Here is a 27,924-nt window from a genome sequence, read left to right as displayed (position 1 = left end):
CAAAGACTCCCAGACGAGGAACCTCTTCCTACTGGTGAAGGTTGCTTTCATAGCCCCTTGCGGCTCCTCACGCTGAAAATCTCCAGTGTAGACTTGCATACCAGCACTCCGGGCTGCACCGTGCTGCTGCTTGCGGGCCCAGGATGCACCCCAGGAGCCCCTGGCCCTTCTACCAGGATGATATGTGCTGAGGAAAGGGAATCCCTGTACACGTTAGCTCTGCATCTGAGCAAAGGAAATCGAAAGGCAGGGCCCTGTCCTGGGTAGCAGCCCTATTGCAGGAAGAGATGAAATGTTGACAGGAAAAAGGAGACTGAGGTTGCACGTCTGAGTATGTGCGGGTGACAAAGACGTGTCCAGACAGACTGGAGCTCCATCCCTGGAGCTCCATCCCACAGAGGTGCTTGGTTGCTGGAGCTCCTGCCCCAAGCAGCATTGCTGAGGAAGTGCCCAAACCAGATTTCTACAGTGTTTTTCTCAAGGTCAGACTATGGGGGCTGCTGTGGAGAAGGTGTTTTTGGAGAGGAGGAGTCTCCCTGCCATGGGGTACCCTGCTCGAGCAGGAGGGTTGGACTAGATCTCTACATGCCTCTTCCAACCTTAACAATTCTCTGATTCTGTGCAGGGCTTGTGGGTCATGTGCCTCAGCACACAGCGGAGCCCAGCTCCGGGTTTGGGAGAACTGGACTCTCCTGGAGAGCAGAAAAGAAGTCCATCTCAAGGGACTGCTGGCCCTTCTGGGCATGTGCCGTCAGGACTTGGTTTCTCCCCAGCTGTGCGCCTCAGCTTGGGCACAAACCAAGCACCCCTGGCAAGAGCTACCAGGCAGCCTGGAGCACAGTTTAATCGACTGCTGCCCTAGGCCATCTCACATGGTTGGTTTGCTGCGCTGGTCAGATCCACCAGGCTCTAACAGAGAGAGAGCCTCACTGGCAACCCCTTCTCTGCTGCTGCCTTCCCAGCTCTTCTAACCCTTTCCCCCTCTCAGAGTGTCCCTGTGACACATCCAGCCAGAGCATCTGTGCTCCCAGGCCCCAGGGCAGCTTTTTCCTGTGCGTCTGCCCTCAGACCAGTCTTGAGCACTCAGCCATTTCTGCCAAAACCTTGATGCACTTAGGGGTAATTATGCCCTCCTGTGCACTTTAGGGGACCTTGCTTCACAATCCCTCCTAAGTTCTCAGGCAGTAAAAGGGGAAGATTGTCCCAACAGCCTGATGTGATTTCTACCTGACTTTTCCACACTAGTGTGCAAGTTGCATGTTCCTGCAAGATCCCAGGTTTGGAGAGCTATGGACCAGCAATGTTCACATGTCCTTCTCAGACTTCTGAGATCTGCACAGAGAGCAAGCATGCCAGGTATTGTGGCTGGTGGCTGCTCCCATGTAAAAGGCTGAAAACTAGGTGGTTCTCAGAAGATGAGAGCTCCAAGAGATGTGAGATAGCAAAAAGGGGTGTGAAGCTGCCTGTTGCCCCAGCACATGAAAGAAAAGACTGAAAGCAGCACTGGCACTGGCGGAGGTTCCCTCTCCAATGAGGAAGCGTCTTGCACCACATGCAATTTCTCTGTGTGACTGCTTCCTTTCCGTGCTTGCACCTCTTGCAATCGGACGGGTGAACTGAAAGGCAGTGGGGGGCCTGAGACCTCAGTCGTGCCCTGGGACTTTATGCTAACATGACTCCGATATGGGCATTTCTCCTGGTTCTTGCACCTCTGCTGGCTGCCTGGGAACAGGAAGAGCCTGGTCCTGAAGTCCTAGAAGGAGCCAAGGAAACAGGTAAGACTGACTCGTTGCTTTAGTAAAACATGAAGAGGTTTTACTGCTCCTCTTTCCATTGTTTTACTGCATTTGTCTCAGAGTAGCTGTGCTGGAGGGACAGCCTAAGTCCCAAGACAGTCCAGCATCAGTCGGGTAGCAATAGGGTGAAGCTGTGTCTAGGGGTGGAGAGCAGCAAGCCTCACTGAGCTGGGAACACCTCTGAGAGCGTGAAGGCTGTAACTTTCCTCTGGAAAGCACGTAGTATCTCCATGAGCAGGAGTGCTTGGCTTTCCCCAAGACCATCAGAGCAATGGCCTTATCACAAGAGTAATGAGTGATAGTCCTCAGCAAAGACCTCCAGAGCTGTGCTCTGAGTCCCTGTGTTGGTGGGGAAGTCTGCTCTCCCCAGAGACCTGGGATGCAGGAGCAGTATCCAGAGCCAGGGATACTTCCCAGGGCTCTGCCCACTCTTCCTATGGAGACTGTGTCTTGTTCCCCATGCATCCATAGTGCTCCCTGCCCCAGGAGCTGGAGTGCCAGAGACTGAGTCATGTTCTCTGCAGGGAAGCTTGTGAGTGGTGACTTGTTGTGACAGTGAGCACGAGTCACCTTGCCCATTGCTAGTGGATGGAGGGATGCTGCCCTGACAGCAAAGGGCAGCCCTCAACTTCCCCTCAGCAGATCCAAGGAGACTTGGGGTAGGGACAGACCCACACGGTGAGTGTGAAGCATGTGCCTCCCTAGGCACATGCAGAGGTGCCTTGCAGACGGGCTTGCTTTCTTAGAGTGGATCATGGTTGTTTTGCTACTTCTGTCATCTGTCAGCAAAACTGAAGGAGGCTGATATTTGCATCCAAGCAGAGTCTTTTAACGTGTCTCTGCAGGGCTGAATGTTGTATGACCTACCAGGAGGCCAGTGAGACAGTCCAGCCTGGCTTGGTGGGAGAGATGGGTTCAGCTCCTGGGGCTGTGACCCTGTGTTGTTCTGCATCTGCCTGAAGCCAAGTCTTTCTCTACACTAATCTTTATTAGGCTAGGTGACAAAATCGCTACATTAGCAGCTGCTCACATCTTCCTGACTGGCTATGGGGATGTCTCTGGGCTGACCCAAGTTAAAAGAAGGAGCTGATGAAAGACCCTGGCTGTCACGGAGACCTGGGAACAGGGTGGGGATCTTCGCTTGCCAATTGGAAGCCGAAGTGTTTGTGCTGTGAGACCCGGACCAGGAGCATCTCCAGGCCGTTCCCAGGCAGAGGTGTCCCAGTGGCTGCAGGGGCCACGAGCGCAGTGCTCTGTCACTCCAACACAGAGGGCTAGCCCGCAACCAGGATCCTGCCCCCGGTGGATTCCCCTTGCCCCGCTTCCCCGCAGGGCCAGTGAGTGCAGGTCGGCTATTGCCAGGCTCTGCAGCCCACAAGCACAGCACACAGGGGCCAGTGCCTGGCTGCAGACACAGCGAGGAGCCAGGGACCCTTGTTGGGCTCTGTGCAATTCCGTTCCTGGATGTCCCAGGAGGAGCCTGTGGCTGGCATGGTGGAGATGGTGCTGCTGACTTTGCACCTCTGTGTGTGAGAAAAGAGGAACCGAGACACGCGGCAGAGAGTGGGGCAGGCAGCCCTGCCTGCGTCCTCGGCACGTGGCTCATTCCCTCCTGGGCACTGGGCTCAGGGGCTTCATCTCGCTGAGGACAAACCTTTGGGGATGGCCAGGAGGGGCTCAGGGTCCCCTGGGGTGGAAGAGGCCTCCATGGGGCAGTGGAGCAAGGTCAGGCAAGGGAGATGGGAGGCATGGAAGAACACCCCCTAAGACCCTTTTCCCAAATATCCCTTAGCATCTCCCATGACCCTGGCAGATGGGAGGAATGATTAGGGAGGAAGGACCATCCCCGTACAGATGAACTTCTCCCACTGCATGATGCTGCAGGGCTCCCACAGGCTGAGTGCTCCTGTCCCCCTGTGTCTCCCCATCACCCGTGCCAAATCCTGAAAAGCAGCAGGCATCTCTATACTTTCAGGGGTGAGGATGGGGATGGGAACAGGGATTCGGGGCAGTACCATGGGCTGCAGGGGACCTGGGCACAATAGTGTAGCATGGCAGGGCAGGAGACCTACGCAGCACACGCGGTGTCAGTGCTGCGAGGAGCAGGAGGAAAGAGGCGAGCAGCTGCAGCAGAGGATGTGGTCGGTGTGTGTCATGCAGTGCAAGCCAGGGCAGCGCCTCTATGCTCGCACTGTCATCCGGCAGCAGAGCCGCGAAAGGCGCTTTGAACAAGGCACATTGTCCTGTGTTTCCTATTGTCTCGCAGGGTTTTCACCCCCGGGTTTTTTCCACCTGTGCAAGAGTTTCATCCCCTTACAGACTCGTGAGCCTTGCAGGGAGGTGGAAAAGTTTCTGGGAGGCTTCTCTGCAGGGACGCTATTACCCACATTATGCGCCTCTCCTAGCCCCTTTCTCATCAGTCTTGCTTGACATTTTGCAGTGATTTATTAGCAGCAAGGAGTCCTAACTAAGATCATGGGTGACTGGCAGGTCACTGGATATTAGCTAGAATAAGGCCACACTCTCACTGTGTCACATCCTGGCTGCTAACTGTGCTCCACTGTGCTGTTGCTACCTGTCAGCAGAGTACAGGTACAGGAAATGGTTATCTCACCGCCTATTCTTAAGACTCTGTCAAATGTCCTTTTGTGTGGCAGCATAGCAAATGTTAAAGCGCTGCTGCACCCCCTGCCCTTCTGCAAAGCCTAGTCCAATGAATGCCCTGCTTTATCAGCCCTTCTCCTCGGTGCTTCTCACAGGTAGTGCAGCCCCAAGGTCTATCACACTGGCGATGGCACTTGAAGTCTCATGCAGCAGCTCTGAAGACTCATGAGCAGCATGCTGATACATTAAGTGCTAGTGCACATGCTCTTGATCACTTACAGTACCACTCTCTGCTAGCGAAAACAGCATTGGCTTTTCTTAGCTCATGTCAGTAAAGGTGGAGTATTAGATGCGGGGTAGACTTCAATGCCAGCAACATGCCAAGAATACTGCGGGAATCTGACACGAATAACCCGAATAGCTATTTCTGCTTTCTTCTGATCCTCTATGACATCCTTTTCTAGGACATGCTAGGGCTCTGCTCTTGCTGCCAAACTCACTAACTCCTTTGCAGCAAGAGCAGACATTCTGGATGTCTTCTGTAAAATGCTTAGTGTATTCACAGGTTTTAAAGCACAATAGTAAGAGAGAATATTCATTTAATAGCATCAAAGGAAGAAAAATTGTTGCCTTTGACTATATGGAGCAAATGCATTAACCTTTTGTCAGCACTCCTAGGAGAGGTGATATTTTCCGTTTTGCAATGAGCACATATTACACTTTATGTGTGTGTTTTGTCACATCTATCTCATATTTTCCATCTCAGCCTCCTTCCTCTCCTTGGGGGCAGAGGGGCTTGTGGGTGGCTGTTTCCATAATACAGTGCATGTGTTAAAAAAGGAAAAAGCGTTGGGCAACTATTTCTTTGCTCCCTGGGATGGTGTGGGTCCCTGTGATGCCAGAAGCCCTGCTGAGTGTTTCTTTCTGCTCTGCCTTATGCTGCAGTGTCCAGTCCACTAGGCAAGGGCAAGGAGTGTCGGTCCGCTCTGCACACCTGCTGAAACTAGGGCAGATCTGGTGTGCCCCATGCAGCTTCCCATGGCTGATGGCACTGCAAAAGTGTACAGATATCCGTCCCGGGATACAGCAAAGGTTCCTCTGCTCCAAGGATCTCACTGCCCCCAGCAAGCGTTACCAAGTGGTAGGGGAAAAAGTACAAGAAAGAGGATGATTACAGCAGAGCAGCCACCCTTCAGAAACAATCACAGGTCGCAGGCCTTGATGGAAGATCTGAACCAACCATGGGTGAACCAACCTGGGTGAAACCCCAGGCCCTTCCCATGTGAACAAAGGAGACGGGAAAGATGCTGACACCCCTGGTATAAGGTTAGGGCTGATAAGCACCCAGAGTTAAGAGAAGCTATTGAGTCACAGCAAAGGGAGCCAGGCTGGTCAGAAATGTGTGACCAGCCCAGCCCAGGAGCTCCCTTCACATTTCCCACAAGCCAGGGACAGCTGCACAACAGCTATTTACTCTTACTTAAGTGAATAATGAAAGGTTGAATCAATCCATTGTCTTTTTGGTTGCTCAGCACTAAGCAGCATAATGTGGACTACACCTATTTCTGGCCTGTGGAAGTTCTGCCTTTTAATAAAGAGGAATAGCAAATTTTAAATATAACATAGTTCTCCTTTGTGCTATGATAAATCTGCACTGTGCTACACCCCTGAAACAACAATTGCAAGGAGGAGCCCTTTAAAAAGTGTTTTGAAAGGTAGTATCACAAGAAGGACGCTAAATGTTCTGTTGCAAAGACTTGGGGAGGCTGGTAAGCAATGTTGTGCTCTGGCATACAGTTCCAACCCCGCTGCTCAGCTGGAATAGCACTGATGGTGGTAGGAAGGCACTGTCCCAGACCCATCTCAAAGCCCATGCTGTGTCAGCACCCTTTCCCTCCTTGCTTCCAGCCCAGCAGGTTGCCACGTCTTGCGTTTCTGATGATGTTAATGCTACCAAGGGGGTTATAAATCCCCCAGTATGTGCCCTTACAAAAAGAAGAGAGAAGGGATCCCTTGGAGCTGAAGTGCGGAACTGAAGGCAGCCCGGCATGGATCAGCTGTGCCACGAACTCTCGCACCCACTTGGGCTCCCACAGTGCGGTCAGAGATGTTTCCACTGCTAGGGTTTCATTTCCTCAGATTGCTCATTGCTGGAGGCCATTTGCTGTTGACCTCTTACAGACAACAATGGTTCATGTTTACGTGGTGACACAAAGCTGGGAGGATTCTTGTGGCTGCACAAACCTCATGCAGAAGCGATCTCAGCCCTGAAATGCAAAATGGGAAACACCTTTGCAGCTATCTCTCATCTGGATGAAAGCATTGCTTCTTAATTTACCAGTTTGGTGGGATTTCCTCACATTTACTTGCCAGGGCTTTTATCTTCGCTGAGGTTATGTAGTTTTTGTGGTCTGCTGGCCCGTTGCACAAGGAGTGCAGAGCAAACACAGTTTAACCACGAGTCTTAATGGTATTTCTGTGTGTTATGAGGCAGGGAAAGATCCCAGTCTGCACCTAGAAAACCTTTGCTTCATTACAGCCAGATTTGTTGGACAAAGAATGCTCTTAGCTGAATTCCTCATTGTTACATGAAAAATTGATATGCAGTCAGTAGAGAGAGACACAAATTAGTGTCATAAAGAGATAGCACCATATCTGCATAGAAACTAATAAGCAACCAATGAGAAACTAAAATGAGTATGAAAACCTACTTCCACCAGTTGCATAATCCGCATGCTGTAGATGCAGCTGAACATTCAGGTAGTTACATATAATTTCAAACTGAAGTTACCATAAAGAAGTAGAATTGCCAGTAGTTGTTCCCCATCTGCTAATGGTTTTAAGGATATTGTAATTTTGATAAACTGAACTTGAAAGAATCTTTAAATGTCTCTATTTAAGATAAGTTACTTTTTATTTCCTGAGTTGAGAATTGCCTACCAAAATTTCTAAAAGGCTTATGGAAATAGGCATGGTGGAGAGATTTTTTTTCCATGCTTGAGAAATATGACTTGCTTTTCTTGTGTTATGCTTTAAAAAATTATACCATCCTTAAAGGTGAACAGCTGTTCATATGTTGAAGTGTAACATAATGTGATAATAAGTAAATTACATCAAATTTATAGTCATCCATGAAATCAGTATCTAAGAACAAGCAGAAAAATCTGGGGATATTTAAAACTATATATTTTTTCTTAATCACTTGACTTCATACGTGGATTTTAGTGCATGGAATGAAATGAATTTGGTCTGGTCTTTTGGTAAGATCACAGCGTGCTGCTGAGCCTGGACATGAGGCCAGGTATGAATTGTTTATATAAGGAATAATGTGACCTGAGTGATTTACTAAAAGGTTTCTGACCGGGGACAAAATTGTTTTAATGTTTTATTGTCACTTTTTTTGATTGCCTAAAATCTGTCCTGTATGCATCAAAGGAGATGGTGCAAACGGATATACAAACTAGCTAAAAACAGATTCTGCTGCACTTCAGCTTCCTGAGTCACCCTAATTTCAGTTGCACACTGGGAACCAATTAATTCCTAAGAAGCTGAATTGCTGTCTCGGTCACATATGAAATCTCCTCAGGACAAAGCAGTGCAGAGCAGGCCATGGAGGGAGGTGGAAGTAATAGGACCCAGCGCAATCGGCATCCGAATTGCTGCTGTGTGTTAATATCAGAATCACAGCATCCAAGCTGTTACACCAGACGGCGTCTCCTGTGCAACGGAGAAGAAGGCTGAGCTGCTCGCCTGCTGCAACCTGCATAACTGAGGAGTGGGTGAAGGGGGCTACAGCTGCTCCTCTATTTAGCCTTGAAAGGGAGACATCCTACCGGAGTGTGGGGAGATGTCTGGCCTTACACGCTCCCCACGTACGTGTGTGTCCTGGGCCTACCTTGCATCCTGCCTCTGAAAAGCTGCCCCTGTTGGATGCTGACACATCTGACAGCCAGAAAGGCACACGGGGCCAAGACGTGCACTTGAGACAGAGGCTCCACAAGGAGCTTTAGGAGACTCCCCTGACCTCTGGCATTGTGTCAGCAGCTGGTGTGGCGGTTCCTGAAGGCCTGGTGTCTGTATCTTGTCCTGCAGCCTGCTCTGTAGCAGGAAAGAGCTGCTAGGTCCGGCCTGCTGCGCACCTCTTCATCCCTGCTCTACACTTGTGGTTCCGGTCCAGTTGCAGCAGGTACAAATGTGCCATCTCAGGCTGTTGCTTTCTCTCCACACAGGGACATGCAGAACAGATAGCTTGCCTGAGACTGTGAGGTCTTTCTTGGACAAGGAGGAGTTCCTGGTGAACGAGACAGTGCTAACGAGCTGCCCTGGGCACTCCGGAGGTGAGCTATTCAGTGCTACCTGCACAGAGATGGAGGACAACAGGGCAGACTGGAATCTCTCCTGCCTCCGTGAGTATGCCGAGTGCGCAGTGCTCCTCGTGTCCCATGCCCGGGGGAGTCAGGCCAGACCCTGTGGCTCCTATAGAGCCCTTTCATCCAGCCCCTGTGTGGGGCTGTTGGCCTTCTTAGGCAAGGGATGGCAGGGGAATAAGGGAAAGTGATACCCAGTCCTAGCAGCCCATGGGTGGTTTGGGCAATTGAAGGAGAGGAGAAAAAAGGAGGAAAAGCAAATGGGCACCTTTTCTTTTTCCTTCCTTTCTTTTCAGGAAATAAATGTCCTTATGCATAGGTAGTGCTAAGTGCTGTGAAGTAGCACTACATGCATGCAGATTTGTGGTGGCAGCTGGGGTTGGTGCCTTCCCACACCCACTGGTGGGGACTGCTGGATCCCGTGGATAGGATCTCTCAGCAGAGGTATGGGGCAGAAGGGGTGGGCAGATGTATCTGCAAGAACCAGTCCTGCACTGGCCCAGCATAACTAGGGTAAATGCACCAGAGCGATGGTCTAAGAACCTGATCCAGGTAGGGCCCATCCAGGCAACCCCTCAAAAGTGAGGGGCCTGCACCTCTCTGGATGAGGTCCCATCACCTCACAGATGCTGCCGGAACTTGCTGAACCTCAGGGCTCGTCCTCATTTTCTTTGCACACAGGAAGATGCAAAGTCCCCTCCAACTGGGACCCCAAGCTGCGGTTTGCCCCTGACAAGACCAGCTATGCCTTGAATGAGGTGGTGCAGCTGAGTTGTGCTGGGAGCTACCAGCCATCAGTCCCTGTGCTCAGCTGCATTTCCAACAGGAGCCAGACCTTGTGGAATGCAACTGCTGTATGCGAGGGTAAGCACAGCCCCATGTCTCTGAGATCCTAGGGCAGGAAAAGAAAAAGAAAGGAAAGCAAGGAAAGAAGGAAGAAAGGAAGAAAGAAAACAGAAGCCATTAAGAACAGACACTGACCTTCCTTGGAGATCTAGAGCCATCATTCACTCAAGACGAATGTGCAAAAAAATAGTGTAACTGAGTGCTGGAAAACCAGTATGTGGAGATGCAGGTTGGGAGAGGATCGGCACAGGAGACTGAATCCGTACTAGGAGGACCGTGGGTGTGCACCAGTAAATGATGAAGCAGCAGCTCTCCTGAGTCCCCTCTCAGCCCTGACCTCTGTTGACCAGCTGTGATGTTGCCCACCAGAGTGCCTGGCAAGCCACAGGCCCCCACTACTGCTGTGTTTCCTCTGCATGCCGTCAGAAGAGGCCAGCCAGGGTATAGGAGACAACTTCCCCATAAGCAGGCAGCATATGGGTATACCCATGGGATCACAGCTGCTGGCTGTCACTGTTACTGCCACTGTCCTTGTTTCAGCCAGCCCTACATCCCTCAGCCGTTCTCATACCTGGGCAGCTGCAGGGAGACAGCAGTACTGGGATCCAGTCAAAATGAGGGGAGAAAGGAGACCTGCTCTTGCCAGGGTGATTGTCTCTGGACTCTCTTTCCTGTGGGATGTGGTGAAGGACTAAGAGGGTCCATGAACACAAGAGCAGAGCAGAGAAGGTCATGGATGAGAGGTCAGCCCTGCTCCACGTGCACAAGCAGAGCCACCTCCCAGTGGGCATCCCTGAGGTGTCTTGTCATGACCAATGGGTGTGTTACCTTCACACCTCCCTTTGGGGGGCTAAACTTCATCATGGGTGAATCCTAGAACTTTCATCATTTCCCCTGTTCCAAGTGGTCATCCTGCAGCCCTGACCAACATGCAGCTCTTTTTTACCTCTGCCAGGAACATGCCAAAGGCCCCGATGGGGTCAAAAAGTCCGTCTGGAACCAGATCGCTCAGTCTACAGAAAGAATGAAGAAGTCAGTCTGAGCTGCCCTCAGGGCTTCCTCCCAGCCTTCTTCCATGTCAAATGTTCAGAGACTGTCCGGTCCACGGGCTCTACTGGATCTGTCAAAAGAAATGTATGGCTTGGCAGAAACACCACAGGTGACTGGACCCAAATTCAGGCATCCGTGAAGTGCATCAGTAAGTATGTCAGAAGGAGGTGCCTCCTCTGGAGGCCCCCGTTCCCTGTCCCCTTCATTCCTCTTTGAGCTTTCAGCATCATCACTGTGTCCTGCATTTGCTCCTCCATGGTGATCAGGGTCCCTCAGCAGAGCCCTTATCCTCAGAGGACCTTTGTCCTTTCCCCTGCCCCACATAGTCCACCTACAGCCCTGACCAATATGCACCCTCTTTTGACTCCTCCAGGACCATGCCAAAGGCCTCAGTGGGATGAAAGCCTCCAGCTGACACCAAACCATCAATTCTACAGAACAAATGATGAAGTCAGTCTGAGCTGCCCTCGGGGTCTCCTTCCAGACTTCTCCAGTGTCAAATGTTCAGACACTGCCCACTCTGTAAACAGATATGAGTGGCTGGGGAGAACAAGCACTGGTAAATGGACCCAAATTCAGAGAGGCGTGGAGTGCTCTGGTAAGTGGGTAGGCAAGAGGTGCCTCCTCTGGAGCCTCCTGGTCAACTCCTGCTCCCTTTATTCCCCTCCTAGCTTTCAAATTCACCACTGTGTGTAGGCATTCACTCTTGGGTTGTGATCAGGATCCCTCAGCTGGGCCTGTGATGCTGTCTGCCCATATGCCCTACCATGATCTCCAGGAATTTCCCTTTTCAAAAAGATTTTGCAAATCCCAGCAGCTGGGACCAGTGGACACCCTCGCAACATGTCCAGTCTGGCTCTCGAGTGCCAGGATTTGTTAGATGCGGATCAGTGCTGAACTCGTGCTCCGGGCCTTTAGCTGGCTGGCGCTGACACCCATCTCTTGCAAGGGCCTGTTGTGGGACAGTCTCTGGATCTTCCTACCGGGATTTCCCTCCTATGCTAGGCCTTGGATCCAGGCGAATCTCAGGCTTGTGTATGGAACCACGGCTACTGGCTGGCCCAGTTCCTCCAAATGCCTTCCTTCGGCCATTCCCATCACCATTGTCACATCTGAGCACACATCTGTCTCCTAGGTCACTGGTTTGGCAGCCTGAGCTGTGGCTGGAGTGGACAAGAATGGTGTGAAAGGAGGAATGGCACCATGTGTTTGTGCCAATGGGGCCACATGCTGAGGGTGGCCATTCGAGGGAGAGCAGGGAGGAGAATGGGGAGCAAGGATGTGTGAAGCCAGAAGGAGGACAGGGGACAAGGAGCAGGGTGGCATCAGGGGAAATGGACAGGGCCTGCAGTAAAGCAGAGGGCCTGAATGGACAAGACCCCACGTCCCAGGTACATAGGGGCATGGGCAGAAAGGACACAGCAGAGGGACAGAGCGGGTCAGTGAACAGGCAGCAGATCTGTGTTATTGCTGTGGAGGCAAGTGACAAGGCATGTGGACAGGGAACATCTCCTAAACCTTCAGGAGTGGGGATGAGTCATGGCTGGAGAGAGGTGCAGTCCAAACGGAGTGGCTGCACCCTGTGGAAATGAGGGGCAGGCTGACCTGGAGGCCAGTGGCTATGGGGAAACAGCAGCCTGTGCTGGGTAGGTGTTATGTCAGAATGAGGGAAACCAGGCGATCTGCTCTTGACAGGGAGATTCTCTCTGGACTCTTTCCTGGGGGATATGGTGGAGGGCTAAGGGCGTCAAAGCACACAAGGGCAGAGCACAGAAGGTGATGGATGGGAGGTCAGTCCTACTTCATGTGCACAAGGAGAGCCACCTCTCAGCAGGCCTCCCTGAGCTGTCTTGTCATGGCGGGGGTGGGAGGGTGATGTTATTGCCCCCTCTTCCTTCTGAGGAGTGGTCTCCATCATGAGTGACTCCCCTGCCCCACCTGGTCCACCTCCAGCCCTGACCAACTTGCAGCCTCTTTTGATTCTCCCAGGAACATGCCAAAGACCCCAGTGGGATCAAAGTCTCCAGCTAACACCAGACCAAAGGAATTACAAGCAGAATGATGAGGTGATGCTGAGCTGCCCTGAGGGTCTGCACCCGTCCTTCACTGAGGTCAAATGTAAAAGTGAGGTCAAGTCTATCAGTTATGGCAAACCTGTATACAGAGAAGTCTGGATGGGGAGGAATGGCACAGCTGGCTGGATCCACATTCAGTCTGACATAGAGTGCACTGGTAAGAGAGACTTCAGGGGCTTTCCCAAGTACTTCTCTTTGCCCTTCCTGTACAGGAAAATGCAGCCTGTGTGAGTACACACAGCCCCATGCCCTCTGCCTGCCTAGGGAAACAGTTCTGCTGCAGCCCTATACCTCCCCTCTCCTGTCCACAACTGCCACGTGCACCTCCAAGTGGGAAGAGGCTGGTGCCCACACTTGTCCCTGTGGTTCCTCTTAGGAAGGGGCTGAGAGAGCATGCCCAAAACAGGTTGCTGGGCACACAGGGCTCCAGCCTTCAGTTTTCATGTGAGCAGGAGTCTTGTGGTGATGATTTGTGGGTGATGTGGGGAGGAGACCAACAGCTTGGACATGGAAGAGGTATGCGTGCAGGCTGCCCTGAATCATAGCTGTGGTGGCCTTGCTGCCTTTGTCCCATGCAGTCATAGTGCCTCAAACTGCTCCCCACTTATTGCCACCCAGGAGCCCTTCTCCTCACGAGGCTCAGGTTCAGCCTGTAGTCCAAACTAAGGGCTCTAAGACTACTGTCAAGGGTAAGCAGGGTGATGTGGTGTTTTTTGAAGAATGATACTTAGATGTTCTTGAAGCTCTGGTGACATTTATTTTGTACTGCCGCCCAACTTGCTGAGTTCCTTCTGACTGTGCAAAGTGAGAGGACTCAGAGCTGGTTCCCTGCTGGCAGCTCTGAGTAAAGGAGATGTGGGAATGTGGGCTGGAAATGAAAGGGGTGATGCTCCTGTGACAGTCAGATATATGAGCAGGGGTTGAGGGGAGAATCTCTGTGCCCGGCCCAAGTTTCCAGGGTGTCCTGCCTTGTCCCTTTGGCCCTGTGTTGGCCATGCCCAACATGACCAGTCTTGGCAATAGAAGCCTTGAGACTCCTGCCATGTTGGACAGGGCCCTCCATGGTCTGCAGAATCTCTAGAACTCCATGCTCTTCCCAGCCTTTCCCAGGAAGCCAAGGGAAGCAGTGTTGATCTGTGTGGGTAAGTGAGGGAGCAGCCTCCTCACCACCTGAGCTACTGCCTGGGGACATGGTGTCTCCTATCTTGTGTCCCAGAGCTCCCTCCCTCTCCCTCATCATAACGTGCAAGCGAGGGGGTATCACCCTCCCTTCACTGTCCCTGCTAGGCCAGGCTCCTGGTCTGCTAATGCCTACACATTTTTTTGGTGCAGAGGGATGCTGGAAGCCCGAGTGGGACCCCAAGCTCCTGTTCTCTCCAGACAAGATGTTCTATGAGCTCAATCAAGTGGTGGTGGTGAGCTGCCCTGAGGGGCACGGGCCTCCTCCCATGGAGATCACTTGTGTCAAGTTAAATCCACACCAGCAGTACTCAGCTGCTCAGGTCACCTGGCACATGCGGAATGGCACGGGCAGCTTGCACCGTATTGAGGGGAATATGACCTGTGTGGGTAAGTGAGGGAGCAGCTCAGGCCATGTCCTGTCAGATCATGTAGTATTTTTGAAGCTGAGGTTTAACTGAATGGGCACAGTCCTCTCAAGCATCAGGAATCAGCCTAGAAAGCTCTTAGCGCCTCATGATCCCCAAATGCTCCTGCTCCCCAAATCGGAGACAAGATTGCCATCAGCCTCATGCTCCCCTGTGAGGTGGCAAGTCAGACTCTCTGAATGTAGCCCCCTTGGAAGGGCAGGAGGGAAGGGAAGGAGATGACCTGCTTGTGATGTTTCCTTCACAGAACTTCTCCAGATTTTCCCTGAGACCGTGGAAGTTTCTGCCACCAGCATCAAACTGAACTGGACCTGCAGGTTCCCACATGCCTGCCAGGACATGCGGGGCATCTGCCGTCTGGCCTGGCCTCCCTCCCCACGCTGTAAAGTTGAAGAGGTCATGGCAGGGGAGATGCTACAGGGTCGGAAGGGAACATTTACCTGTCCCCTTCTGCAGCCCTTCACTCTCTACAGTGTCACCATCTACTTGCCCCCCAGCACGATCCTATTCACATGGCAATTCCAAACAAAGGAAACTGGTATGTGTCCACGGGCAAGTGCAGCAAGGTCAGAACGGGTGGGGTGGGATCTGCTAAAGGCACCTTTCCCTCTGCAGCTCAACACAGGCATCCACATCCTGCAATGATGGTCCTGGGAATGGGGCTTGCAAGGGTTTGGGACAGGGGCCCAGGGACTAGAGCAGGGCACATGCACTCCTCACCCACCCCAGCATGCCGCTGCTGCAGCAGGACAGATGACCTTTCGGATGCCAAAACCTGCATGGGGGGCCGGTTGCAGACTGTGTCCTGGGCCAGAAGCTGCCTGCACCCTGCTCCGGGCTCATCCCCTTTCCCCAGCCCTGTTTATTACTCTGTCCTCCCTTGCTTCTAGTGCCGGACAAACCGCAGAATCTGTCACTTGATGCCAGCACTGGGTTGCTCAGGTGGAGTGCGCTGCCCCCCTGCAAAGGGGAAATCCTTGGATACCAGGTACCAGGGTCGCATGGGCTCACAGGGCATCTCCCTCGCCTCTCCAGCAGTATCCCTGCGTGGGCTGCTCTGGGCACGCAGGTGGGCATGAAAGGGAAATCTGAGATGAGCAACTGCTTCCCATTGCCCCCAGCGCTGTGCAGGGGCCCCAACAAGCACCAGCATTTCCTGCTCAGCCTCTGCTCCTGCTGCTGAGCTGCTGCCTGGAGAAGTCTGGGTGCTCCCTGCCCGTTGGGCTCCTCAAGACTGTGCAGAGCCTGGTCTCTGAGGGTCTTTGCAGACTGGCGTGCAGAGCTCTCTGTGTGCTCGTTGTCTTACAGGAAGGCACGGGGATAAAAATCACTTTATCAAGTTGTGAGAGGCATGGAGGCATGGAGGGCTCCTGGTTGCTGCACTGCTGGGGTCCCTCTGGCACAGAGGGTTCCTCTCAGCTCCTCTGAAATGCCCTGTTTCTCTCGGAGGGGTTCATAGTTCCTTTGAATTGCCCTGTGAGTGTGGCAAGAGGTCAGCACTGCTCCCCTCCAGCTCTCTCTTATCCCGCAGCTGAGCATCACGGCCAGGAGCCATGAGAGCAGCTTCCTGGAGATAGAGCGGCTGAGGGTGAACGGCTCAGTCACCGAGTACAAGTTGCCGGACCACCGACCTGGGTGCACGTACGTGGTGACGGTGCAGGGCCTCACAGCCGCTGGAGCCGGGGATATGTCCCGTCAGGAATTCCTGGGCAGTGACTTGGGTAAGGCATCTGCTGGGGTTCCTCTGTGGTGGCCATGGAGCGTGGCAGGCTGCAGTGTGCAGCGGGGTGCTGGGCTCCCGCCTCCTGCCACGGGCCCCAGGCTGCACCGTCAGTTGCAAATGCCGGGCAGATGCAGGAGCAGGCAGGCCCCAGCGCCATCCCTGTTGCGCAGAACGGCCACGTGGCCTTGGCTGCAGCAGCCGCGGCAGCCCTGCCGGCCCTGCCGCCCGCGGGCCGCTGCCCGCACCGCGCGGCGCCCCTCCGCGCTCTGCCGCCTGCTGAGCCCTGGCCCTCGGCTCCTCTTCAGAGACCTCGGCCCCTCTCAACAGCAGCTCCAGCGGCGCTCATGGCATCTCCCCATCGCGAGGAACGGCCGTGCTTCCCCTCCGCCCCATCGCCCATCCCCACACGGTGCAGAGGTGAGCGCAGCCCCATGGAGCTCAGCTGCTCCCCGTCCCGGCCAGCCTTTCCCGACGGCAGCTCTTCCCAAGCGCCCTCCTGCTGCCCGTGTGGCCCAGCCACGCTGACAGCCCTTCCTTGCAGCGAGCATCAGCTCGTCGTTGCTGCGAGCCAGGACCCCGCCGCGCTGGCCAGCGTCTGCTCCGCGGAGCTGCAGCCCTTCAACGCCAGCCGGCAGCACCGGGTGTACGTGGCCGCGGTGCTCAACCTCACAGCCCCCACTGACTTCGTGCTGGGCGACGGCACGCTCCGGCACGGCTACTACAACGCTCCCCTGCAGCCCGACGGCAACTACACGGTCCTGCTGCGTCTCGTTCGCCGCGGGCAGCAGGTAACATCTCCTACCAAGCTGAGGCGCCCTCACAGTGCGGCCCCGCAGCCGCTCTGCCCATGGGGCAGCTCTCTGCTCCCTGCAGCAGGCGCCTGTGCTGCGGTACCTGAGCTCTCCCCCCTGTCTCCTGCAACAGGCAGAGAAGTTCACCTGTGTCTGCTACAACGTCTCCGCTGGTGAGTGGGCTCCTCTGCTCTCCTCTGGGACAGGCTCAGCCCCACACCCTGTGCCCGACTCTCCCTCCTGCATCCTGCCTTTTCCCAGCCTGGTCCCTTCCCTGGGAGAGTGTTTGGCTGAGCACAGGGACAGTGGGCTCTTGGTGCAGAGGCCAGAGGAAACCTTGTGTTTCTCCTGAATATGAATTCTACCATAACTGGTTGCCACTTCCATGATCTTGCAAATGCCTATGATCTTGAAACTCTGGCAAGTAGGCTTAGGGCAATGTTTGGCCTCTTTCACAGGTGTTTGCTGACCTCCCTCCATATCTCTCCTCATGGTATTTACTGTTCATTTCCATCATGATGCCAGAGTTGGACAGTTTCTGGGGTTGACTGGGTACCCCTGGCCTTGTCCTGATGCCAAGACCTGTGCTGTGGCTAACACTGCAGCATGAGATGCACTGCTAGGAAAAAAAAGTCCTCTTTCTCCCCATTTATCTCCCAGGTCCATTGCCTCTTGCTCATCCTCACGTGCTCCAGCACCATGCTACAACATGGGTAGAACAGAGAAGCTTGGAGCTGGCCAGGAGCCATCTCTGACAGTTCTTCCCAATGCTGAAAGCAGCATGTCTTCCTTGGTAATGGGTCCTGTAGAGGGACTGGTAGATCAGTTGTCACACATCACTGGTCAGGCAACACAGAGTAGCTTTAAAGGGCTGGCATGGCTGGCAGCCATGGGTATTGTGCATCTATGTCAGCATCTTGTATTGCATATTAGTCTTAACAGCTCATGGATCCGTGTACAGCCCCACTAATGCAAACACCTCAATGTTCCCGCCATGCCTGGGGACAGTTAAAAAAACAGTGCTGATGCTGAAAGGTGTCATTCCAGGCAAGCCTCTACTCTTCCTGCTCTGGCTTAGCTGTTCTACATACAAAGCCTGTGGTGGGAGGTGAAAAAAAAGCTGCTTTGCTCTCTACTACCCCAGTGAGATCTCCCAGCACCTGGTTCGGGCTGTGCAGGAACCTGAGTCTGGGCTATGCTGGTTGCAGGGCAGGAGCCGATTTCTCAGCTGGTCAGGACGGTGGTGGTTATAGCAGTAGCGCTGGTGGTGGCACTCCTGGCACTGGGGATTTTGCTGCTCTTCTTACTCTTCAGGTCAGTATGTGCCTCACCTCTCCTGCTCTCTGTGTTGCCATGGGACATCCAGCTCTCCACACTGCCGGGCAATGTGCAGAGTGGACCGTGAAATAAAGCAAGGTGGAAGGCAGGGCTATGGACAGCGCCCCCTCCTCCCAGAAATCTCTCACTTCTGCTGGTCTATGGGTCTGACTTGCTGTTTTGCAGGAGGAAGCGTAATAGTTCAAAAGCTTGTGAAAGAAACAGCACCATCCCCCTGAAGAAATGCCGAGGAGGTGCAGTATGAGCAGAGAGCCTGATAGTCCTGTCTGGATAAGCTCTCTATTAAAATCACAGGCAGGGGGGTTCTGAGCTCCCTAGCGGAGCATCAAGTACATGCTAAACTGTTGGCCTTGTGATCTCCAAAGGTGTGAACAAGATGAATACACGGGTCCCAGTGGAGGAACTACTGGAGGTTCTGAAAAGGTTCAAGAGGGAAGAATTAGAGGCAGAGCACACAGATGATGAATCAGTGAACAGGCCCAGTGCTGGACGTCTGGGAGAGTATCAGGTCTGGTTTAGCTTTGCTTGCCCACTTGGCTGCACTGTCCATCCAGACTCAGCCTCTCCTTGGAGGTGTGACACAGCTGGCCTCAGCCAGCCTCAGAACATGTACTAATGCAGAGTGGGCTCATCTTCTTCCCCTGCAGAAACTGGTCTCCACTTTGTTGCATCCTTGCAATGCTGGGAAGGAACTGTGTAATCAGGACAAGAACCGCTACAAGAACATCATCCCATGTAAGCAGAGCCTCCCAGGACCTGCCCCAGGGACTGGGAGGGAGCTAGGCAGTACAGGCACTCTCTGGCTATTCAACAGTGCTGAGCTCCTCCTCTCGTTTCAGTGAAATCCACAGGGATTTCTTCAAATCTTCATGTTGGCCCTACAACTCTATATCCAACTGGAGAGTCCTGTTCTGCTCCTTAAGTCTCCCTGCAAACTTAATTATGCATGCACTTGTATATCTGTTCTTGCTGTCACGCATTGCTGAATGCTGCTGCGTTCCATCCAGAGGTGGACATTGCCGGAAATGGAGGGAGCGATTTCAATCAAAGCTTAAAGCTGCACTGGGCCTCGCTTTGTGTGGATATTGTCCTTCGCATTAACAGGCACTGCATTTCTTCCCGTGCTCTGCTACCTTTCATTTCATAAACTATTCTTTCAATTGTGTCCAGAGGCATGGAGTGCTGGAGGGAGCAGAAATCTTGGGATTTCCTAAATCACATCCTCCTCTTTAAAGAGTCACTTTTGCTGCTGCCCCAAAGGGGCAGTCCATCAGCTCCTGTCTCCCTTCTCTTTCAGATGATCATTGCCGTGTTGTGCTGCAGTCCTCTGTCACTGGCAATGACTACATCAATGCCAGCTACGTGGAGGTGGGTAGAGAGGAATTGCTGTTGTTAGGGGGCAAGAGAAATCTCAGGTATCTTACTGCACTGGGCAGGACAGCCTTTCTTACACTGGTGACAACTTATGGACTGGCACTTGTCCCAGGTGGTGTCTTGTCCTTCAGCATTGCTGCCCTTAGGTGTTGGCAGGACGTGAGCTGTCACTTTCCTTGCATCCTCCCTTAGCTCTCTGGAGTACTCTGTGTGTGCAATTCTCATCTTCAACAAAAAAAGACCCCAGGGCACTTGCAAAAAGCGGGAGGGACAGGAATGGAGATGTCATCCTTGGATACTGGCTGTCAAGGCTGACCAAGAGTGGTGCTGCTGGACATGCTGTACCAAGCGCTCTTGGCTCTGGAGTGTGTGGAAAGGGGGTTGTTTAATGTTTAATGCATGTGATTACAGCTCTTTAAATTTGCCTCCCACAGAGCTACCAGAGTCCACACTTCTTCATTGCAGCTCAAGGTGGGTGCTTACAGCCCTGAAAATTGCCCAGAACTAGATCAGGATCCTGCATGTGCTCTGGAGAACCCTGAGCTGGTTCTGAGCCCTTTGGGTAGGCAGAGTTGGGATGGCAGCAGAGGAACTGTTAATGGCTCAGTCTGGGGACCTGTATGTCTTGTATCTCTGTCTGAGTTGGTGGCCACTGCTGCTTAGCATGGAAGGCCTTAGCAGCACTTTAGCAGTGGCCAGGCTACATAAGAAGGCTGTGATACAGTCTTTGGACTGACCAAGCTAAAGACCTGGTTGGAGCACATGCCAGCTCTCACCTGCAAACCTACCCTGTCTCCTGTGGAGACTGGTGTGATAGGTCTGGCCTTCATATGACAACCTGCAAATGCTTGACACCCCTGCACTATCAGTGAGCCTGGAGACCTGCTCCCTCTGATGGCACAGAACCAGCATGGATGAATCTGCTCTGGACAGCATGCAGTGAGGACTTTCAAAGGCTCCATGCAAGCTGCTGAGATGCTCTCCAGTAACTAAGACCGCAGATGTGGAAGCAGCTCACAGCCACCCTAATAGTCTGGCTGAGGGAGGCTGCACACTGCACTGCTGCAAGACTGCCCAGCCCTCTGGCTGCTGGACCCCAACAGGCCTCCAGGAAGCCCCTGCAGCAGCAGTGAGTCCCCGGCATACCCTGGGCTCACCTGCTCTCCCTCTTTCCTGCCTCTCTCTCCAACACGGATGCTGATGCCAAGGTGCCCGGCAATCCCTGCTAGTGCTGCTATCCCCACACTGGGCAGAGGGAAAGCCAGTGCTGCTCTGAAGTCTGGGAACATCTGCCCTATCCTGTGCATCTGTGCAGTGTCTGGGAACAGCTACACTTCCATGGCTTCGGTAGTGACGCAGGACTCTCCTCTTCTTCCCCAAGGCCCCTTGCCTGGATCCGTGGTGGATTTCTGGCAGATGATCTGGCAGGAGAAGACTTCAGTCATTGTGATGCTGACAGACTTAGTGGAGCAGAACAAGGTAGAGAAATGGTCTCAGTTTCTCTCCAGAGTCCTTGCCTGCTTTACTTTGCATTGTTGCAGGAAGATAAGAGCAGAAAGAGCAGCTCCACACCAGACTCCCTCCCCACTCTAGAGCCACCTGTTCCCCAGTGAGATCTCACCAACCTTGGCCCAGTGCAGGGGTTTGATCCCTGGGAGCAAGAGGGAGGGAAATGGTTCCAACACTGGCTGAACATGTCAGCCCCAGTCAGGACCTGTGATTCCATATGAGCCAGTTATTGCAGCATCTGTAGCCTGACTAAGAAGAGCAGTAATACAAGGGACAGAATGCATAGCTGCTGGCTTGCAACACTCCCCTAATGAGTTTGCTAGTGCTTAGGGGGTCTCGATTCTCTTGACAGACCAAGTGTGAGCAGTACTGGCCAGAAGAGGAACAGGTCTATGGAGACTTCACAGTCACACTCAACAACACGAGGTCCACCACAGGCCTTGTCACACGCACATTCCGCCTGCAGAAGGTAAGACTGTCATGTAGCTGTTGGTGATAAACGGTGTTTCTGGGGGTTCAGCAGCTTGTAGGAGCTGTTGCCTGAGAGACCCTGATCAGACTTTCCAGGTCTCCAGCAGAGAGAAGACAGCAACTGCTCTGAGTTAATTACTCTCTATGTGGCGAAGTAGAGAATAAAGTGAATTGTGTGGCTATGCCCTTGGTGAATTTCCTCAGAGTCCTCACCCTTGTTGGGCCCAGTTTTGTCTGTACTGTTGACCAGTAATTGTGGTAGGGTGCTGGTGCATCCCTGCATTTCTCCACTACTCCCTACATATTGGCCTGGAATTATTTGCACAGCTTTCTGGGATTGTTTCTGATTCGAGCCCACAGTCATGCCTCCTTTTCTCCCTCTCTGCAGACAGGTTGTGCTCTCCCAAGACTGGTGGAGCAGTTTCACTATCTGCTGTGGCCAGATCATGGGGTCCCCAGAAACCCTACCCAGCTCCTGTACTTAGTGGAGAAGGTGAACAAGACGGTGTCAGAAAACCCTACCGGTCCCGTGCTGGTGCATTGCAGGTACTCGGCTGGGAGCGCTTGGGGCCTGGGGCAAGGGTGGCCAAGGCAGCACTGATGCCCCTTTATTTCATATTTTCAGTGCAGGGATTGGGCGGACCGGTACCTTCATTGCCCTGGACTTCCTCCTGAAGATGGCAAAGGCCGAAGGCAAGGTGGATGTGTTCCGGTGCGTGCAGAAGCTGCGGGAGCAGCGGGTCAGCATGGTGCAGACCAAGGTGTGGAGTATTACTTGTTCCCTGTATGCTGCAGCTGCAGATTGCAGCTTCTGTTTCTCACTCTGCCCAGGGATGTGTCGTGCAAAACCTCAAAGGCTGTGTGGTGCACGGTCTAGCAACAGACACCAGAGCTGTCAGGGGGCTGAGGCTGCACGCTCTTTTTTTTTGTGATGGTTTCTAAACCTAGGCAGCATCTATGCTCTCTTGAGACCCTCTGAAGTGGTAGCAGTCTTCCTATGTGCCATAATCATGGTATGAAAGGGCTGTCTTATAAGAAAGATGGGTGCATGGCAGTCCACATGTCCTTCAGGCTTGCAGGAAATCTGCCCTTGTGACATTCTCTGGGCAGCAATGTCCTGGCTGAAGGACTTTCTTCCCATGGTCTGTTTAATACTAGGACCCCTTGGAGGGCATCTGTAGAGTAGGCAGTGTTTCTTGACCCCTTGAAGAGGAGGAGCTGTTCACAGTTCTTGTGAATTTGCTTCCTCACAGCAGGGGCCTGGGCTGAGAGGGAACTTTGAATCACAGGAAAATGTCCTTGTCAAGGTCATTTCATTTGCTCACTGTCCCTCAGCAACACTAGGGAGCTTTTTGACTTCAGGGACCTACGTTAAGGAGCATCAAGGAACACACGCATATGTGGAGTTCCCTTCAGTCCTATGGCTCTGAACTAGATTCCGAGGGCTCCCCATGTTGCGGCCCTGGATGCAGACAGACGGAGCTGGTCTGGGCTGTGCAGCTGACCCGTGTGCCCATACAGGAGCAGTACACCTTCTTGTACGAGGTGTTGCTTGAAGGCCTGCTCTGCGGCAGTACCGGGGTCCCTGTGGAGGGTATCATCAGCCACATCAGCCGCCTACAAGAAGCTGAGGCCCAGAGGCAGAACATGCTCGAGAAGGAGTTCAAGGTACCATGGGATCTCATTCTGGGGCAAGCTGTAAGGATCACAGATGTTGCTCTGGGTGACAGTAAGGCAAGTCTCATCTTTACTAGGGGGATTTCAGCATAGGGCTCTCCTGCAGAGCTTGCTGATTGCTGGGCAGAGCCTCTCCCTCTGCATGTCTTGGTGTCCAGAGGTAGGGTTGGCGAGCTGGCCGGGATCATGTCTTTGAGGCCTTGCCAAGGGTGGCTGTAAACGCAGCTCTTTGTGTTCTTGTTTCCTTTATTGCAAAGGAAAGTGCTGATGGGGCTGGTCTCTAGTATCAAGACCCACCTTTCAGCTCCCCTTCAGCAGTGAGAGGAAGATGACAGATGCTTTTTTTGGGGACGCAAAAACGCGGAGAGAGTTGCTGATTGATAGGCCAGAATGACTCATCTGAATCATCCCTTCAGGCCTTGCAGAAGTTTTCCGAGTTCTTCCAGCTCCTGCCATGCAGAGAAGCAGAGAAACCCAGCAACCAGCCCAAGAACCGCAAGGCAGGGATCCTGCCAGGTATTGTTGCCCTTGTCTCATGACACAGCAATTGGGAACAGTACTGGGGGACCGAGGTGATACTGCCCTCAGCCTCGCCACTTGCCTCCCCTGTGCCACACCACTGCCAGACTCTGCCCAGGGGAACCAATGCCACTTTATAGCTGACAGTGCTCAATGTAGACTAGACTGGTCTGTCCATATGAGCAAGGCCCCATCCAGGCCTCCTTGCTTCCTCCTGTGTCAGCCAAACAGGTGGATTCACAGTCCATCCCTAGGATAAACACGTCCCTGGAGCAATTCTGCCCCAGAACTGGACATCAGCAAGCAATCAGGAGGGCAAAGCTGCCGTCCCGTGGTGCCTCCACCCATGTGGGCTCAAGACATCCCATGACAATTGGCCCTGAGTGCTCCTGGCACTGGGACTGGTAGTGTCTGCTCATCCATGCTGACTCCCAGCACTTGCAAGGAAAGCGCTGGGGTCTCTGTACAGGGAGAGGATGTCTCACCCTTGCTCTCTTTGTCCTTTGCCTCCACAGCGGATTCCTGCCGGCCCATGCTCATGTCCTCCCTGAACGCAGATGGCTCACCAGGTTACATCAATGCAGTGTTCACCGATGTAAGGCTCCAGCCTCAGCAGGGGTTTGGAGCTGCCTGCAGCAGCAAAGGCTCTCAGGGCCCTGCAAACACAACCTCTTTGGGCTGCGGCTCCCTGTTCTGCTGTGTCTCAGCGCTGGGACTTCCTCTCAGTGGTTGTTTCTTGGTGTCTGGTCCCTGCTGCCAGGAGATGGCCTCAGTGATCAGCCTAAACCCTGCCTGTGCTGGCTGCTGTCCCCCTCTTTTCCTCCTCTAGTGTGACCCACCTGCAGACTCACCCCTCAGGAACTCAGCATCTGCCCTCCTCAGGGCTCAACATCATCCAGGGGGGCAGGTGGAGGGACATGTGGAAATTTCGCAACAAGGCACTACTAGGGAAGGCTGGGGTTACTCCTACCCACATGCACAGCAGCTGAGACCCACGGCTACATGTATCCCCTCTGTGGCATTGCTGTCCTTGCACAGGAATGGAAAGAGCAGCTCAGCTGGGAGGAGGCAGGGACCCTTTCCTATGATTAGCGGGGCTCTAAGGGGGTGGATTATGTGACCTTCCTCCCCCCTCTATTTTGCAGACATACACTGAGGAAGACAGATTCATCATCACACAGCTGCCACTTCCGGACACAGTGGTGGATTTCTGGGCTCTGGTCTGGGATTACACCTGCACTTCAGTGGTCATGCTAAACCAGCTCCAGGAGCTGGACCAGGTCAGCAGCCCACAAGTCCCCCTCACCTGCCTGTTCTCACCACAGGGTCAGGCAGTGTGTTTTCTGCGCTGAGCCCACTGCAGCTCTTCTCACGGGGCACTAAAGTGCTGGGGTCTCCCCACTCTCATGGCATGGGCAATGGAAGAAGGGACATCCCTTGAGTTTTGCTTATGCTGGCCTTATATCCTTTCTGTGAGGGTGTTATTGTTGGTGGGTGTTTTTGGTTTTTTTTTTTTTTGGTTGCTGCACTGGGGATTGTTGGTTGCAAGTGCATGGCTGGCAGATCACCCCTGTGCTCACCATGATTTGTGAGCAAACAGCTGGGCTTTGCTATGCAAGCAGCTTGAGACAATGTGTGGTAACATGTGTGTCATCCCCCAGACGTACATGGAGTTCTGGCCTACCCAGGGGGAAGCCATTTACGGCCGTTTCCATGTCCAGATGATCTCAGAAGAGCCCGGAGCTGGCTTCACAGTCCGGACACTTGCTCTGACCAACCAGCAGCAGGTGAGCTCTTTGTACAGAGATGGTGCCATGAGACCAGGCCTGGCAAGAGCTGGGAGTCCTAGCAGGGCTCCATCAGCAGCAGCTTTTGCTCTGGGACTGAAGTCACAGCTCACAAAGGCAGAGACTACAAAGGTCAGGGAGACTTGAGGAGGTGCTTGGAGGACACTGAATGATGTAAGTGGTACAGGGCAGAAAACTGTGCTGCCCTTTCTAACTCCAAGGCAGTGTCTGTGGAGTCTGTGCATCTTGGTGGTGGTTCTTGAACCGGGGCGGCTATTACAGCTGGTCAGTGTCCGCACTGAGATCAGTCTGAGCTTCACCTGATTGATAGCTCTTATCTCAGGCTCTGCCTGTCTGTCCATCTCAGAGCACTCATGGAGAAGGCTTGAGTCACTCTCTGGGACTGGGTCTTCCCACCGGGACTGCACCCTTGACCTACGCAAGGCAGAGCCAGGACTGGCACAGTCCCTCCCTTCTCTCCACTAAGTTGATGGGTTTCTTCTAGGCTCAACTCACTGTGTTTCTTCCCTGCTAGCCCAAGAAACATGCACTAAAGATCCACTTCTGTCAGCTGGAGGACTGGCCTATGAAGCAGTGCCTTCCCCCATGCCCTGCCACCATCATCAGCTTGCTGGGGAAGGTGGGGACACACCAGCGACAGAGCCAAGATGCACACGTACTCGTCACTTGCTGGTGAGAAAGGTCTCCAGCATGGCACAATCTAGGCTGCATCCATGCTGACAAAAATGTATCACAATTCCAATCGCAGCCCAGGGGAAGAGTGGACTTGTGGATCAGGTGTGTTCATGGGAGCAAGGCTTCCCCACTGCAGGCTGGCTTCATGTGAGATATATAAAAATATTCTGGGAACCCCCAGCACTGTGTGGCTAACAGGACAATCCCCTCCCCCACCACGCTCAGTAGTATCGGGTGATCCCGAGTGAAATGAGTCTCCAGCTGCACTTCTCCACAGGGATGGTGCCAGTCGAAGTGGGATCTTCTGTGCTGCCAATTTCCTCTGTGAGCAGATCCAAAGTGAAGGGCTAGTGGACGTGTCCCAAGCTGTGAGGATGTTGAAGAGACGACGGAGACAGCTGGTTAAGGATGTGGTAGGTACCAGTTCCAAACCCTGCTGGGATGGTGACACCAGAGCAGGGGCCATAGCCTTAACAGCTTTGAGGCAGCTACCTCAAACCCTATATGTTCAGATCCTTTTGGGAATAAAAGGAGACCACTAGAAACCTTACTTTATCCTTGCTAGGACATACGCAGCCCACTCAGCAGCAACCTCTGCAGGACCAGGCAGGTGCTGAAGCATCCCATAGACCGAGCTGCCCCTTGTTGGTCAATAGGCCCTGCTCAGATGAGGGCTATGTCTGTCTGGCACCTACCTCCCAGCTAGGTAGCCCATGCTAGAAGCCATGATGGGGTAATCGCTTTGGATGGGTGTGAGCAGCTGTGGATGCTGGCTTTCCTCTTGAGGCCAGCTAGCTGCAGTCCCTCAGCTCACTGGAGCACATACCTGTGATTTCTCAGTCGAGGAAGGTGGGTGAGAGAAGAGTAAGTGATACCAGTGTGAGGCTCATTCAGAAAGCTGTCAGCAGCCAGGCTGGCCTTCAATGACAGGAGTTCCTGCACCGTGTACTCATGTGTGTCCTGTCCACAGGAGCAATATCGATTTTGCTATGAACTGGCTCTCGTTTACTTGAATTCGTTTGAAACCTACGGAAACTTCAAGTAGAGGCACAGCCACCTCCCATATCCGGCCAGGACTCCAGCTCTCTGCCAATGACTTTGGAAACCAGAGGAGATAGTGCACAGTGTCAAGATACTTTACTCCTGTATCATCTGCAGTTGCACAGGGCAGACTGGACTGTCTCCAGGTTATATTGTCACTGATCAGGCTTTGAAGCAGTAATCCTGTGCTTTGCCCAGCGTTTGGGCCAGAACTTATTTGTCATCACAGCCTGGGCGTGCAAGCTGGAGAGGAGGCACCGAAACTTGATGTGTTTTTGCTTGGGATGGAGTGAATGAGCTGCCCTCGGTCCCATTTCCCTTTAGGCAACTGCATGGGAAAAAAGTAGCTCCACCAATACAAGACTATTCCACCAGGCAAACATCAAATTTCTATCAGATCCACAGGGTTCCAGAGTCCAGTCTCATTGTCCTGAATTGGGAGAAGCACAAAGCCCAAGGCCAGGAAGAGCTAGAACAAGGAAAAGCCACACTCTTTCAGGACTCTCCTATTCCAAAATCCCTTCCTCAAGTGCTGTGTTGATTATCTCATTTGCTATTGCTTTAACAGCTCTGGGGAGGCTCCCTCACTTGTCTATCTCCCTCCACCACAGTGGTCCAGCACTAATCTTGGTCACAGATCTGGTCTGTCACAG

General features: G+C 53.1%; 1 protein-coding gene across 1 annotated transcript; it reads left to right on the top strand.

Moving 5' to 3' along the window:
* The first annotated feature begins 1,599 nt into the window (after window positions 1–1,599).
* LOC104574453 (receptor-type tyrosine-protein phosphatase mu) lies at window positions 1,600–27,297 on the top strand. The gene is made up of 30 exons (XM_088526699.1): window positions 1,600–1,775; window positions 8,630–8,806; window positions 9,449–9,631; window positions 10,569–10,811; window positions 12,653–12,895; window positions 14,071–14,307; window positions 14,593–14,883; window positions 15,236–15,333; window positions 15,877–16,066; window positions 16,374–16,485; window positions 16,610–16,856; window positions 16,993–17,032; window positions 18,068–18,173; window positions 18,363–18,430; window positions 18,563–18,705; window positions 18,845–18,932; window positions 19,495–19,565; window positions 20,006–20,042; window positions 20,953–21,050; window positions 21,433–21,549; window positions 21,940–22,097; window positions 22,177–22,312; window positions 23,073–23,219; window positions 23,645–23,744; window positions 24,263–24,342; window positions 24,893–25,027; window positions 25,409–25,534; window positions 26,070–26,227; window positions 26,508–26,643; window positions 27,201–27,297. Exons 1-30 carry the CDS (start codon window positions 1,673–1,675, stop codon window positions 27,273–27,275), a joined length of 4,143 nt encoding a protein of 1,380 aa, XP_088382825.1. The 5' UTR covers window positions 1,600–1,672; the 3' UTR covers window positions 27,276–27,297.
* The last annotated feature ends 627 nt before the right edge of the window (window positions 27,298–27,924 follow it).

The sequence above is a fragment of the Tinamus guttatus genome, unplaced genomic scaffold (genome assembly GCF_059628265.1).
Source record: "Tinamus guttatus ecotype Peru unplaced genomic scaffold, ASM5962826v1 Tinamus_guttatus_pri_ptg000253l, whole genome shotgun sequence".
Taxonomy (NCBI): domain Eukaryota; kingdom Metazoa; phylum Chordata; class Aves; order Tinamiformes; family Tinamidae; genus Tinamus; species Tinamus guttatus.
The sequence above is the reverse complement of the archived record's forward strand: the minus strand, read 5'-3'. Positions and strand labels throughout refer to the sequence as shown.